Source organism: Leucopleurus acutus (assembly GCF_964270905.1).
Source record: "Leucopleurus acutus genome assembly, chromosome: 2".
NCBI classification, from domain to species: Eukaryota; Metazoa; Chordata; class Mammalia; order Artiodactyla; family Delphinidae; genus Leucopleurus; species Leucopleurus acutus.
The window spans coordinates 147,975,190-147,990,654 of NC_139143.1; the positions used below are offsets into that span (position 1 = coordinate 147,975,190).

The 15,465-nt window shown below is 52.6% G+C and overlaps 1 protein-coding gene across 2 annotated transcripts in view; it reads left to right on the top strand.

Moving 5' to 3' along the window:
* The first annotated feature begins 254 nt into the window (after window positions 1-254).
* SSBP3 (single stranded DNA binding protein 3) overlaps window positions 255-15,465 on the top strand; it is a 164,518-nt gene continuing 149,307 nt past the window's right edge. For both annotated transcript variants that reach the window (XM_082833889.1, XM_082833890.1), the window contains exons 1-4: window positions 255-356; window positions 1,372-1,444; window positions 1,667-1,728; window positions 4,287-4,371. In XM_082833889.1, the coding sequence (XP_082690015.1) occupies window positions 301-356; window positions 1,372-1,444; window positions 1,667-1,728; window positions 4,287-4,371 (276 nt within the window). In that variant the 5' untranslated portion in view covers window positions 255-300. The remainder of the gene's footprint in view (window positions 357-1,371; window positions 1,445-1,666; window positions 1,729-4,286; window positions 4,372-15,465) is intronic.

Below are 15,465 nucleotides of genomic sequence, written 5' to 3' on the forward strand. Positions count from 1 at the left end.
GCGAGCCAGTGGGCAGCCGGGCCGGCGGGAGAGCGGCGGCGGCGGCACCGGCACCCCAGGCCGAGCCGGCGCGGGAGGAGTTCCAGGGCGATGGGGCCGCGGCCGGGGCTGACGCTTTGACAGCTGGAAAGAGCGCGGAGCCAGCGCCTGGGGGGGAGGGAGGGGAGCGCGGCGAGGAGAGCGCAAGCGAGCGAGCGAGCGAACGCCGGGGAGGGGGCCGGGAGCGAGGGGGCAGCTCGGGAGCAGCCGGAGCGGTAGCGGCGGCGGCGGCGAGGCTCGGCGCCCTCTTCTCTGCAAACCATGTTTGCCAAAGGCAAAGGCTCGGCGGTGCCCTCGGACGGGCAGGCTCGGGAAAAGTAAGCCCTATTTTCCAAGTGGCGGCCGCGCCGCTGCCGGGCTGCGGGCGGGTGGTGGGAGGCAGGTGGGCGGGCGGGGGCTGCTGAGCCCCGGGCCCCGGCGCCGCCTGCTTGGCCCCTTCCCGAGGCCGCGGCGGGCGGCGTGGGAGAGCCCATTGTTGGGAGCCGGCGGAGGTTGGGGTCTGGGGGCGCCGCCGGGGGAGGGGGCACTTGGTGGCCTTGGGGCGTGCCGGGCGCGGGGGCCCGCGGTGAGGGATGGACGAGGTCCCGCGAGCGAGCCTGGGCGCTCGCTCCAGCCGGGGCGCTCGCCGCGCTGACGGCACTTTGCCTACCGGGCGCGGGCAGGGGGCGCGTGGCTTCTGCAGCCCCGAAGGCTCCTTTTGTCCGCCCGCGGCGTGAGGAGTGCGTGCCGGGGGCTTTGTTCGGCCGAGAGCGCTCTCCCTTCCCTGCCCTTGGCCTCGCCGCCGGCCCCGCGCCCTCCGGGGCGCCGACCTGGGCAGGGACGGCGGCGCCGGCTTGGCCCTAGGCTTGGGGGACAGTTGTTTTGGGGGAGGTGGTGAGGGCGGTGCTTTACTGCCCTCTCCAGAGCTCGCGGAGCACTCCAGAGTCCAGGACTGAGTCTCCCCGGACTCTCAAACGTGGGGAGAGGGTGGATCGGTGGCAAGGAGTGGATCGGGAAAAGGAGCGAGGCTCGGGGGGTTGGGTTGCTTGCGAGTTTGAGAGACCTAGGTGGGTTTGGTCCCGACGCTACTTGGAAGTTCAAGTTCGGGGGCTGCTCTGCAGCCCTCGCGGCTTGAAGTAAACGCGTTTCCTCCTACCCACCCCCTAACTGCTCGCACCCGTGGCCCCAGGCAGGACCGAGCTAGCTGCTCACCTCTGGTTGGGGCCACAATGGGACAGCACGGACAGGCTTGGAGGACAGGCTTGGAGGCCAACTGGCAAGGTCCAGGAGCGAGCGCCCGGTGTGGTCTGACGCGCTCTCTCTCTCTCTCTGTGCCTGCTACCCACTTTCCAGGTTAGCTTTATACGTCTACGAATATTTACTGCACGTAGGAGCACAGAAATCTGCACAGACCTTCTTGTCGGAGGTGAGTGGAACTCCCCCCATCATCCAGTTTCTTGACACCCCTCCTCCTCACTCTTCTTAAAGCCTTTGTTTTCTGGAGCAGCCACTGTGGCCACCATTTTGAATTTTTATCACCTTTTGGCATTTATTGTTAGTTGGTCTTCACAGCCTTTTGGCTCTGGGAAGCCCCTAGCCCACCCCTTCTCTCTGCTCCTCTAAGCTGTCTCTGCTCTCTCCTTTCTAGATTCGATGGGAAAAAAACATCACGTTGGGAGAACCGCCTGGGTTTTTGCACTCGTGGTGGTGGTAAGTTTGTGTGATAGTTTTGTGTGTGCGTTTGTTTTGTTCTGAGCCCCCGGCTTCAAGTGAACAAAGATGGGAGATCTGGAGCGGGTCCCTCCATGCCTTAGTCCCCAGCGTTGCATAGAGCAGGGTGCCGTGGGGCCCTCAGGACTGGCAAATGAGAAGGGCAGACGAGGTCGGTGCCTAAGTTTCTGCCTCCTCTTTGCCCACTGTTGAGAACCCTACTAATCGTGCCTGGTGTTTGCATGGAAACTGTACTTTTACATCTCACTCTGAGGCGCTGGGCATGGGCTTGAAAAAAAAACCTGCATGGGTTTTTGTCAATTCTGCACGTTGCTTTAATTAGAGGGAGTGGGGGTGGGGTGGGTGGAGGGGCACCAGGTCTGTTTTACAACTGGCCTACCCCTTCCTTTTTCTTCTGTGAGCTCAAAACCTTGAGAGAGAAATCCATGGGGACCTTTTCCAGGCACCCTGAGAAAGAGCAAGAAGGGACTGCCACTTCCTTTAAAGATACTGATTCAGACCTACTGGATCTCCCCCCTCCCCCCACTGCTCTAAGTATCCCTAAAACCACCAAGTTTCGTTTTACTGAGAATCTGGCAGAGTGCCTGTAGTTGGTAGATGGGGGCTCTCTCTTGTCTGTGACCCTCTCCCAGGCCCCTGGGCCCTGTCTGGGTGGGACCACTGCCGGTGTGCTCCCGGTTTGCAGCCCGCAGGAGGGAGGCTTAGGGTCAACGGGAAGGAGTTGCTGTGAGTGTAAGTCTTGGGTGTTTTGTGGGACCGATTGGTGGAGTCTTTGACATTCTTTTCAAAAGGAAAAGAGAGCGGAGTGGCTTTTGATATTTTGGTGAAGTTCAGGAAAACGGAGTGCCCTGTCTTGGGATCTTAGCGCGTTTACCTGACCGCCAGCTCACTGGGGTAACTATTTCAAGTGTCTTTGAAATGCATGGGGATGAAGCGTCTGTTCTAACTTGCACGGAGAAAATGAGGTTTTAAGTGCTTTTGCCAACCTCGGAACTGCGGAGTTGGAGGCATTCGGTGTGGTGTAAGGATTCTGTCTGTAGGAGTGGGTGGTAGGTTTTCTGGGGTGGCTTTTGGAGAGGAGTGTGGGGCTGGAGCTGGCGGGTCTGTCCACCGTGGATTTTGCAGAAATTTAGGCTTTTGAGTAAAAGTTACTCAGAAGGGACTGGGGAGTTTGTAGTGTTAGAAATCTTCAGTGTGTGGAGGAAGTTAGTCAGATGTGTGCAGCCTCAGAGCACAGAAAGAAATGTTCTCGAGCCTCCCTCTGCAGTCAGCAGAAGTCCCCGATTATCCTGTTCTATCCTTAATCCCCCGCAACTTCTCCAGCCTTATCTCAGCTCCGGGAACTAAGAGTGCGTCGTGCTGGGCGCAGGCAGTGGTGGCTCTGTGATTTGACACCGACGGTGGCTTTTGGGGTGGCAGGAAGTGGTGGAGCTGATCTGAAGAGGGCCAGGCTGCGTTCTTCACGCACCTGGAGTGAGGTGCTTGTCAGGTGACTGGCAGGGCTGGCTGTCTGTGATGGTGACAGGAGCACTGGTCTGGTAGTCAGACTTCCGCTCTGGTGCACGTTTTACCCTTCAAGCGGGTTCCTATCCCTGGGCCTTGGGCTCCCGACCTGGAGAAGGTTTTTAAGGCCCCTTTTTGGTAGCAGTAGCTACCCTGTGTTTGTATAGGGTTTTACTGGTTGACAGAGGATTTGTATGTCTGTTTTCACATAATGCAAAGTGTTGGGGTGACCATACAAGAATCATGGAGGGGGGTTAGGCAGGGATATCCGCCCCCCTCCTTTTGCTGGACAGGTGGTTGTCTGAGGAGGGCTCTCTTTCAACGTGAAAGAACGAGATACTTGGTTATCCATAACATAACTTTTGGTTAATTGATACACGTTCTTTGGTGGGCAGGGGGGGAATGGTTTCTGTATGAGAACACCTTGGGGGAGGGCCTGGTTGAGAGTCGGGTGGGCTGGAAGGAGATGGGGATGTGGGCTCTGGGATGAAGAACCTGTAGATTCCCTTTATTGCCAGAGTCACCCAGTTTGCTGTGCATATGAGTCATAGTCCTGACTTTGACAATTTAACCTTTTTATGAAGTGCAGCCATTTTGGGTGGAGGTGGGGGGTGGTTACCGGAGCACAGAAGAGACAGGCATGGATTCTCATCCAGATTCCTGTCTCCCATCTGGGCATCAGTGGGTGGGTTACCCTAACCTGCTGGAGCTTTAGTTGCCCCATGTATAACGTGGGGATAAAATCACCTACCTTACAGTGCTGTGGTAGTTACAAGCAGTGTCATGGGCGTGAGGCATCCAGCACATAGTAGGTGTCTGATGGATGAGAGCTATTACTCTTATTACAAATGCCAGGCTGTCAGAAGAGGTTGGGTCTATTTTGTTGTTAGGCTGAGTATGCCCAGTGAAGGCTGGGAAGGTGGGATTGAGCCTTGGGGAGACGTGGTGCTGTTAGCACCGTGCATTGTACACTTGCTGTTGGGCACACAAGTAATAATTAGTAACCTGATCTTATTTTATTTTTCAACTTGCAGCGTATTTTGGGACCTTTACTGTGCAGCTCCTGAAAGGCGAGACACTTGTGAACATTCAAGTGAAGCAAAAGCCTTTCATGATTACGTGAGTAACAAATTTTTAATCCTGGCGATAATTGCAGGGTTGGATAACTTGAACTTCTTTAGTACCAAAAGCAAATACACAGCCAACTGGCAGTGGTCTTTGTTTTCTCCTTGCCTTTCTTTTTGTCCTGCCCACCTCCCTGCTGCCCTCGCCCCGTACTCTCCTCCAGCAGCGGTCTGACTTGGTGAATGGTGTTTCATAATGTTATAATTATGCAGAAGAGTGTAGATACCTATCTGGAGAGTTAAATGGCGTTATGCGGGGCTCAGCCATGTGGGGTTTATGTTCTGATTGGGAGGATGGTGGGGCTGAGCCTCTTTGGTGCTGGTTTATGAAGAAGTTGACCACAACCAAGAAAAATGAAAAGTAAATATGAAACTTGTGTTTTGGAGTAGAAGGTGTGTTTTGAGTGAGAATTTGGTGAAATAGATTCTTAGGTTACTTTCCAGGGAGGGATCTTCCAAATTATGTTTTTGGAGGGAGGTGCGTGTGTCTGTTTATTGGGGGGGGGGGCTTGTGTTGTCCATTAAGACAGTGTGTACTTTGAGGTCCTTGGCTGGTCCATAAACCTGTGTTGAAAATGTTCTTGTGAAGATAGTTTCATCACATTGTAGTGCTTTCTACTCTATCATTCATTCTCCCTGGATGAGTTTCTTAAGATTGTAAGAGAGATGTCTGTCACATGTCCATATCCCACCAAGGTCCCCTTAAAAAAAAAAATTGGACTACAGTTGGGGTGGAGTCGGACTTATGATCAGATGAAACAGGTTAGGATCTTCTGCGGGGGGATGGAAGGGCAAGTGTCCGAAGATCTTCCCAGCCTCCTTTGCTTCCTGTTGGTCTTGTAGAAGGTTAAGTGTGTGTGTGTGCCTGTATGTGTGCACACACATGTGCACTTAAGAGGTCATTTATTGGATTTTGCACTTCTGCATGAGGTGGGAAGAAATGGTCCCAAAGCTCTAGGGCATGGAAGTTGGTTTTTTTGAATGTCATCAGAGCCCACTCACTTGGCAGGGCCATCTGCATCCTCTGCATGCAGTTTTAAACTGGCCTGGGAGACCAGAACCCATTTGGTTGAGTTTCACAAGTGGTCAGATCCCATGCCACAAGTATCTTTCTGGTGAAAATTTCTCCTTGTAATATGAGGACTTAAGAGACTCCCCTGGGGGCTCCCTGGTTTTGAGAACATTCAGTGCGATGAAATTTTGCTATGACTGTAAGGTTAATACCCTTGGAGTGGAATGCTGAGGAAATTGCCCAGTTCTTGTGCCCTCTCCAGGGTTGAAAAAGAGAAGCTGCTGAATGGTACTTATAGCCTGGTGAACTTTTAGTAGTACAAGGTGAGAGGGCTGGTTCACTTGTGATGTGGTTCTTCTGGGAAAATCGGTGGTGATGATCACAGGGTTTCCTGGGGTAGAGGCTAAGAGTTACGTTAGCCATATAAAAATAGTTGGGGAATTTGACTTTTCTACCTAGTAAAAATCGTGTGTGTGTGTGTGTGTGTGTGTGTGTGTGTGTGTGTGTGTGTTTTAACCTGTGGATGGCCAATTCCTGTGTGGCCTGTATCTGACAGCTATGCAAAATGGTTTCATTTTAGAGTGGGGCGGGGGACGTACCTATTTCCAGTCACTCTCTTGATATGGGATGTCTGTGCTATCTTTCAGAGAAGTTAATAATTTTTAACTAAGTTTGGCTCTCTAGTACATAATGTGAGACTCTCTTTGGCAATTTGTGGTTTGGTCTGCCATCTTGGAACAGTATGGTGGTAGTGAAAGTTTACATGGGTTTTCTTTCAGTAATTTGCTGAGGAAGGGCAGCAGAATTGTGTAGAGATTGCTGAGGTCGGTGTAGACATTTAGAAGAAGCTACCAAGAGCTGAAATCACAGTGCCTGAGGCCTAGGATTCACAGATCTTGGGATCAAAACCCTTTCTCCTGGATTGGGATCCACTTGGTGTCCTGTGGCCTGAGAGTCAGGTCATGTGAAAGGAGGGATGGAGTGATGAATGGGGATGGGTAGGGAACGTCTCTATTGTGAAGGAGTTAAGGGGGGGTGGGTATTGAGTTGCAGGGGTGAAGGAGAAACAATGGGAAAATGAAAGAATATTTAAGAAAATGAAGAAAAGGAACCTCTTTTTCTCTTTGCCCTCCTCAAATTTTCGTGTGTTCTCTCCATTCTCATGGCTACTGTCTTGTTCACCCTCATCTTTCTTGCTAGAGTTATTGCTGAAGCCTCTTTGGATTCCCTTCCTTTTGTCTGGGGTGAATGCCTCTCTTATCCGTCACATCCTGTCCACTTTTCAGCTTCTTTGTGGAGGACTTTGGTGATAGTTTGCTGTACACTCTGATCACTCCTTCATCTCAGTGGCTATACAAACCACCTGTACAAACCTTTGTTGGTGGCTTTCCATGTGCTGGGCCCCTGTGCTGGGCACTCTAGGTTCAGGCTCTCATTTCAAGCTGCCAGTGGCCCTGGGAGAGAAGACATGTTGCTAACTCCATTTTGCAGATGAAGAAACTGAGACACAGAGAGGTTATCATGGTTGTAAGAATTAGGATCCAAACTCAGGTCATAACTGACTCCAGAATCTGTGTTCCTAACACTGCCGAGACTTGGCCGCACAGGTCCGTGGCAAATGTCACCCGTTTGCACCTATTCCTGCTAACTTCTCATTCAGGTTTGTCTTTCTAACCACAGCTTATTCATTTTTTCCATGCCAGAGACCATTCATCTAAGAGTTATTCATTTCTGTAGCTCCCACAATACCTTGCACATAGTAGGTACGCATGCTAAATGAATGAAGGTATCAAGGAACTATGGGTAAGAAAAAATACTCATTTTTGGGCATTTTGGTAATTTGGATAGCCAGTAGAATATTGGAAGATGTTCTTTTAGTGACGCGTTTTTGCTGGGTCATCTTGAGCCAGGTGATTTTAATGTGGGTTGACTAGTTACCTTAAATCCTTTTTAGAAGATAAAGTGGAGTGTAAATAAGAGCATGCGGTAACTGGCCTTCTGTTTTCAATCAAGGAGATTCAAAGATTCTCATGGTTTGTCCGTGCAGCTCAGATATACCCGCCTGGGCCTCAGTGGGTAGTGAGTAGTGAGTGTGTGTGGGGCATGGGTGAGGAGGGACTCCTGTGGGGCTGGGAAGGTCCTCATTCGGGAAGATCCTGGTCTCAGCTCTCCTAGAGAAATGAATTTGTGTCCCTGGCCAGTGGTCTCTCCTTCCTGGTGGTGGGTCAGTTCAAGCCAGGCTACAGGGCTGGGAATGAACCAGGTGACTCAGCGGTGGGAGAGGGGGTTTAAATTTTCTCTGAATTGGTGAGTTTTTATTTGAGTCACAGTCTATTTTCCTCCACACACCTGGAAACTTCAGTTTGCTTGGCTCAGTGTGTGTAAGCCGGAGCACCCTGATGTTGACCACACGTAGTGAAGAGCGATGCAGGGTTTGGTACCCAGAATGTACTTTTATGAGAAATTGGTTTACTTGAAGTCAGAAGAGCCCAGAGGCCATGGGAAGAGCTCGCAGGGACCCTGCCTGTGGTTTCCTTGCTGTTGCCCAGAGGCCATGGGAAGAGGCTCGCAGGGACCCTGCCTGTGGTTTCCTTGCTGTTCCCCTCCGGCCAGGGCAGAGGTTCTCTGGTAAAGCCCTTGGGTCCCCTTGGGTCCTCTTAGATGCCGATGTCTGTCTGGTCCTGGCCTTTTGTGGAGTGGACAGTCCCTCCTACTAGCTCAGTGCCTCTGAGTTGAAGGTGCTGGAGAGCAGTGACCCTCACATTGCTGTACTTTTCAAAACGCTTTTTCAGTACATGGTTGTGGTTTGGCTTCACAGCTGTCTGTTGGTCAGGTTTTATTATTTAATCTCACTCCCATTTTACAGATGAAGAAACTGAGGCCTAGAGTTTAGATGGCTTGTCTGAGGGTATGTAGCCAGGAGGTGGCAGAGCTGGGACTAGACCCCAGTCTTCCAAATTCCACCACTGAGCTTTTGACAACCCTCATTTGATACAGAATTCCTGCAAAACAGAGGGAAGATATTATCATTTGACCCAAAGTGTGCTCATGTATAGTCACTGAAGAAATAAATTTAGCAGAGAATTAAACTGAAGCCCCTGAGAGGTGAATTGCAGAGTCACTGGCAGAGGTGGGACCTGGCCTCTGAGAAGGGAGTTTGTTATGGTGCGATGGCTCTTTTGGCAGGGAAAATGTGATATAAAGCTATGGCCTTACCTTCCAGAAAACGCATGTATCCCCACTGGGGAGACTTTGTACATGATTTCAGGAGGTTCATGGCTGCTGTCCCCTCTGTGATCCCCAGTGAAGAAGGTGGGGTGCCAAGTGGATGTGGTCCCATGACCTTGGCGAGTCGTGGGCCTCAGTTTCCCTGCTCTGAAGACCTGCGGTCCCTTTCAGGTCAGCCTCAGTGGGGCTGGCTCTCTTACCCCTGTGCTCCCCCCAGCAGGACCCAGCTGACCCCCCTCCACTCCCAGCTGTGAGCCTGTGTCTTCAGGCGGGTTGGTTAAAGTCGGAAAGCGCCCCAGAGTCCTGGGCGTGGACGGGAGCTGAGGTATTTGTGGCTCTGTGGCAGGGGTCCAGCGTCCTTGGTGGGTTTGAAATAGCAAAGTGATATTTGAGAGGACTCTCCTTGGATGTGCCGAGCTAAGGTTCCTGCCAGGCGGGGAGCGTCCCCGCCTGCCAGAACCCTTTGGGGGCAGGGGTGTGAGAGGGTGGCAGCGTGGGCAGGAGCGGGAGAAGGCTGCAGCTGGGCTCTGAGGAGCTGGGGGTGTGCTCTCCCCCGCGATAAGCCGCTCTAGCTATCTGCCCAGAGGTCCTGGCAAGTTCACGGCGTTGCCTTTGGCTCTGACCCTTGGCACCCTTGTGTGGCGGATTATAAAAACAAAACGTACACACGGTTGTTTCCCCCCAGCCCCCCATTGGAGCTCAGACTGTGTGTTGTGGCCTTTCTTCGGGCTCCCACCCTGTTTGCTGCAGCTCCTCTTAACCCCCGAGGCTGCCAGCCTCCTCTATCGGTAGCTAATTAAACACTAAATGAGTAACTGGAATTGCTTTTTGCCAGAACCCGGGCAGTGTGGCCATCTTAATGGGTTTCAAGTGGCTGCAAGACCCCAAATTGCAAATCCTTGCCCTTTATTTCAAGGCGGGAGGTGGGGCGGGGGGAGCAGGGGGGACCCAAACAAAGTTTTTGGCAGTGGTCACTTCATTTGAACTCCAAGACTAGCCGTGAGCTCCAGTCTGTGCATAATGCCATCTTTGTTAGCTAAGCCTTTGCAGACTTGGACCAAGAGTTAGCTGTGTGCCATTCACCGCTCTGAGGGAGCCGGGAGACACCCAGCTCGATTTTCCAAGGCAAGCTGCTTCTGTAGTGGGGACCTCGGGCCAGAGCCTCCTCGCCCCTTCTCTTGACCTTCCCGCCTCTGTGGGTGAGTGTGTGTGTGTGAGCTTAAGAGGGAGCGGTGGAGGGGAGGTGTGTGTGCTTGAGGGCCTGTCAGCCAAGATAACAGAAATGTTACACTAGCTGTAGCCTTTATAATAGTGTCTGGGGTTTAGAGTATTTAGAAAAATTAATCTTTTTTAGCTTGGTAATAATTCTGACCACGGCACAAGTGCATTAGACGATTCACATAAACTTCTTTAATACATGTTGCTGGGAGCTTACAGCAAATAGACAATAATGATTGTTTGTTTTTGATTCGCCAGGGTAATGGGGTTTTTTGTAGCCTGGGCAAGATGAGTTTTAGGAATGTTTCTCTCTCATGTTATGCTTTTTTCTCCCCCTTGGACCCTGAATCCTCTGGATTTTGAAGGGTTTGGGTTCTGACTGGTGGCTGGGATGCACACCTGAGTTCCAATTCCTGCTCTGTCATTTCCTGGCAGGGTGAACTTTTGGAGCCTTGGTTTCGCCATCTGTAAAATGGGGAAATGGTGAATCCTTTATGGGTTTGTTGTGAGGGTTAAGTAGGATTATATATGTAAAATGGTTGTCTCTCTGTGGCCAGTGCTTGGTGAGTTTGTTTCCTTTCATTTTTTTTTTTTTTTTGCGGTACACGGGCCTCTCACTGTCGTGGCCTCTCCCGTTGTGGAGCACAGGCTCCGGACGCGTAGGCTCAGCGGCCATGGCTCATGGGCCTAGCCGCTCCGCGGCATGTGGGATCCTCCCGGACTGGGGCACGAACCCGTGTCCCCTGCATCGGCAGGCGGACTCTCAACCACTCTGCCACCAGGGAGGCCCTTCTTTCTTTTTATATCCCCAAAGTTTCCCCCAGAACCTTTTAATATGATGGAGATAACAGCATGTTTTTCTGGAAGAGCAAGTTGACCCTAGGGAACTGGATACATTAATTTCCCGATGATGCCCTCCGGTGCCTGGGCTCCTCTGATGTGTCATGGAGTCCTCCCCCAAATACCAGTGTCTTGTCTCCCCACCCCCCAGACCCCTGCCAGGGCCAGAGCAGGCGGTCCTGGCATAGGCTGGCACTGATAAATGCTCCCCTGAGACGTCTGTGCCCCTTATCTGTGTCGGACAGAGTGGTCCTGTCCCATTCCCGTGTGCGGCTGCCACGTTGCTGAATGGGAAGAGCATGCAGCTTGGCACGTGCAGAAACCTAGATGCAGATTTCGGCTTCACACCCCTTGTCAGCTGCGGGGGGCCGCCACTTTTCAAGGTCTGTTCTCTTGACTGTAAGGTTGGCACAAGGGTCATACTAGCTCAGCCCACTGTGGGGGCAACAGTGAGAAAGGCGTAGAAAACTGTCCAGGGAAGGTTACCTGTGCGGGACAGTGCTGTGTCAATATTTGCAGGGATGACCAGCCTCGAAAGCCCCGCAGTTGGGGTCTTGTCTTTGTCCTCTTTTTTTTGCAGTACGCGGGCCTCTCCCTGTTGTGGCCTCTCCCGTTACGGAGCACAGGTTCCGGACGCGCAGGCTCAGCGGCCATGGCTCACGGGCCCAGCCGCTCCGCGGCATGCGGGATCCTCCCGGACCAGGGAACGAACCCGTGTCCCTTGCTTCGGCAGGTGGACTCTCAACCACTGTGCCACCAGGGAAGCCCTCTTTGTCCTCTTTGGTACATACGTTGCCCTGGCCGGCCTCGGGCCTCACTTCACCTTTGAATTGAGTGAGGAGTCCCTAAAAGGGCCCTTAAGGAGAAGGTGAGGAAGGGATGTGTCAGCCATTGCAGGTCCACGGGAAACTGGTTCTGGGTGCCCGAGGCCTTGGTCAGCTGGCCCCCAGACCAGGAGCAGAAGACACTGCCAAGTTTTGAGGTGTTGATTCAGTCCAATTACCGAGTGCCCGCTCTGCTCCGTGTCCAGTGGAGGAGGCAGATGCTGCCCAGGATGCGCTCGTGTGCTTAAAAAACCTTCTCTTTGGAGAGCCCAGGATGCAGAACATCACGACTGGTCATGGGAGTAGGTAAACAGCCCCATTCCCGTGTGGTGGCCGGGAAGGGTATTTAATGTAGTATGTGTAGGTAGCAGGGTTGCAGGTGGTAGAATTGGAGGTCACGTCTTACAAGGAGGTACCCTGAGGCCCAGAGGGGAAAGATGCCCCACCTGAAGTCATCAGTAGGACTCAAACCTATAAACCGTATCAGATTCCATAACTCTTTCCTTTGCCCTATGCTGTCTTGCTGCACTTACAAGCTGTGTGAACTTGGGCACCTTAATTAACCTCTCTGTGCTTCAGTTTCCTCAGGTGGAAAATGGGGTTAATAAAGTATACCTGCCTCATGAGGTTGTTACAAGGATTAAATGAGTTTATGTACGCACACACACATTAAACACGCACACACACGCGCACACACACACAATACATATTGTGTCTGGTACAGCGTAAGTGCCGTAAACGTGTGCTATTTTTTTTTTTTTTTTTTTGGCCATGCCATGCGGCTTGCAGGATCTCGGTTCCCTGACGAGGGATTGAACCTGGGCCACGGCAGTGAGAGCACCGAATCCTAACCAGTAGACCACCAGGGAACCCCCTGTGCTCTCATTCTTATTATCTCATTTCAGGCCTGGTATGAGTCCTGGCTTTCTGATGGCCGAAAGGGGGGGCAGCAGCAGAATGATGCTGGTGTGAGAGGTGTGCTCCTGGGATACGTGACCCACCTGTTGGTTGATTAGCACTCTGGACCCCTGGGTTTGAATCCACCTTCTTCAAGCAACCGCGAGTGACTGGGGGTGGGGTTCATACATGCAGCCTCCAAACCAGCCCCGCTGCTCGTGAGGATGAAGTGCCGACGCGTGGACGCTCCTGGCCAGCGCCGGCCTGTGGTGTTCAGTCAGTGTCCGTTCCCTACTCTTGTAGCCGTTTTCCTTGCTCTGGGAATCTGGAACTTCCCCAGGCCCCTCTGACCCGTCCCTGGTGTTTCTCCTTGGTACTTAAGATGGGTTTTTTGCTCCAGCCCTGCTGTAGAGCACATGCCAACCTGGAATGTGGCTGCCTCTACCAGGCCTGCCAGGACCACCCCTAGGGGAACACCCACCTTTTCTTCTGTCTTCCCCCCGGGAGCTCTGTGACTTTTATTCATTTGCTATTTGCTGCCTGGAAGTAGAGTGATGGGGGTCAAGGTTGTATCTCTTCCTCTCCCTCTTCTAGACTGAAAGCTCCTGAGGGCAGGAGCTCTTATCTCCACCCCCTTTCTGCTGCCCCTGCTCCTGGGGCCTGTTGCAGAGTTTTGAGTAAATCCTGAGGGTGGTGAGCTAGGCTCTGGGCCTTGAGAAGTGAGAAGGGTTTGATCCCTGCCCAGGGATCAAGTATGTTAAATATGCGTTTTAATGGAGATGGACAAGTGGTGAATGGTAACTGTGAGTCATGACCCGTTAGTGCTTTGTGAGATCAACTTAGTGGGTCACGACCTGGCAATTACAAAAAAAAAGAAACTCTGGGGCTTCCCTGGCGGTCCAGCGGTTAAGAGTCCGCACTTCCACTGCAGGGGGCACGGGTTCGATCCCTGGTCAGAGAATTAAGATCCTGCATGCCAAGCAGAGCAGCACAACCAAAAAAATCAAATCAAAACAAAAAAAGAAACTCTGTATCGCAAAGAGTAAACATAAGCATTGTTTCGGGAAACTTCTGTTTTCAGCAATTCATGGGTGCCTATAAACGAACATGTGCCCTGGGTTTTCAATGTGAAATTTGCCTTGTTGCGGGTCTCAGTCTAAACTTTTTTTTTTTTTTTTTTTTTTGCGGTACGCGGGCCTCTCCCTGTTGTGGCCTCTCCCGTTGCGGAGCACAGGCTCCGGACGTGCAGGCTCAGCGGCCATGGCTCCCGGGCCCAGCCGCTCCGCGGCATGTGGGATCCTCCCGGACCGGGGCACGAACCCGCGCCCCCTGCATCGGCAGGCGGACTCTCAACCACTGCGCCACCAGGGAAGCCCTCAGTCTAAACTTTGAAAGCTGCTTACCCAGAAAAGGCTGAAGTTGAATCTTGGGTCTTATAGGCTTGTGTGACTTTGGCCAAGTGGCAAGCGATTGCTGACCTCAGTTTCCTGATGGGTTATAAGGAGGGAGTCATTCGCACCTCTGAGGGTTCTTGGGAGAATTGATTCCCTGCCTTGCTTCCAGGTGGTGCCTGGTGGTTCCTGGGGACCTTTGCCTTTCGTTTTTGCTGCCATATTCTTAGTTCATGGAGCCTGTGAGAGGTGCCCAGCAGATGCTTGCTGAGTGCTGAACAAGCAGTGGCTCCCACTTGAAGTCCGTCGCTTGTTTCTGGTGGGTGGCAGCTCCCTCTGCCTGTCTGCAGTTGAGGTGGCGGCGGGGGCGTGGGTAGTGGTGGTGGTCTCCAGCCCCTTGTGATGGTTGTTGTCTGAACATCTTCAGGGCTCAGACTCTGGTCGCGGCAGGAATCTTGAGGACAGGTCTCAGGGCATCCTGTCTGACCTAGGTTGGCCCAGCTTTCAAAATTCCCTGTCCCCTCCTGGTGACAGCTGTTTGCACAGCTCCGAGGCAGGCTTTGTGTCCCTCGCTCTTTGTGTGTTTGGGTGAAGCGCCTGACATTTCACTTCTGTTTTATAGTCCTCTGACCTTAAGAAGCACAGCTGCTCCCTGGGGCCCCCGTCTGAGGCTTTCCTCTGATCCTTCTCTCCCAGTCACAAAAGGCTGTTTGAGAGAACAGGCTCTAGGGTGGCAGCCCTCCCCACTGCCCGGGATGCTGGCTGCAGCTTTGCGAGTTCTTGGGATGGACAGAGTGTGACTTTGCACACTGGCCCAGGATAGCAGTCTGCTGGTGGGCAGTTATTCCTGTGAGCCTGCTGCATGCATGGCCCTGTGCTGGTTGGTGATGGGACTAAGGCAGTGTCGCGGACAGCACAGAGGATTTGGACTTGGATAACCGGGGTTCAGGTTCTGATTCTTCCAGGTGGCCTTGGGTAAGTCATTTGGCCTCTCTGAGGCTTGGTTTATCTGTGATAACAAATGATGTGAAACAAGGCTTGGTTTTGGTTTTTTTTGCCTCTCAAGATTTTCTTTGAAGCCAGGTGAGAGCATATAAGAATGGTTTGTAAACTGTGGTCTATTTCAAATGTGAACAAATCGTCAAATCATAGAACGTATATCAAGAAAGAGCCTCTCAATTTACAGAGGGGGAAACTGAAGCTTGGGGTAGAGTGGTAGCAAATCTGTGACTGGATGGGCCCCTGATCCCTGTGGCAGCCACTGACTTTAGAAAACCTGCACCTGGGAGGTTGGCGCCTGGGTCTGCCTCTGTGCCATTCGGCAGGAGTTTGCAGCTTTTTTTGGGAGATGTCGTGGGCTTCCCGTGGCTTTGGCCGTGCGGCCAGTGCTGAGGGGGCAGACGGCCCAGTGGGCAGGCCTGGTGCCGGGCGTGTGCACGCGGCCGCTCTGTTCTGCTGTCTTTTAGAAGGCTTCCAGGAGAAAATGTTATCCTCTCTCTGGAGGCCCTTCCTCTTGGCAGTGCCCACTGGTGTTACACGAGCGGTTCTGGCCACAGCTCTGGGCGCAGGTTTCCCTGCGGGTCTCCGGGCTGCGGAGCCACTTCAAAAGGGGATTTTACAGCATGACAGGGAATTTCAGCCACCGTGTTATCTCCGAATTGGCCAATTGATGGTTTCAG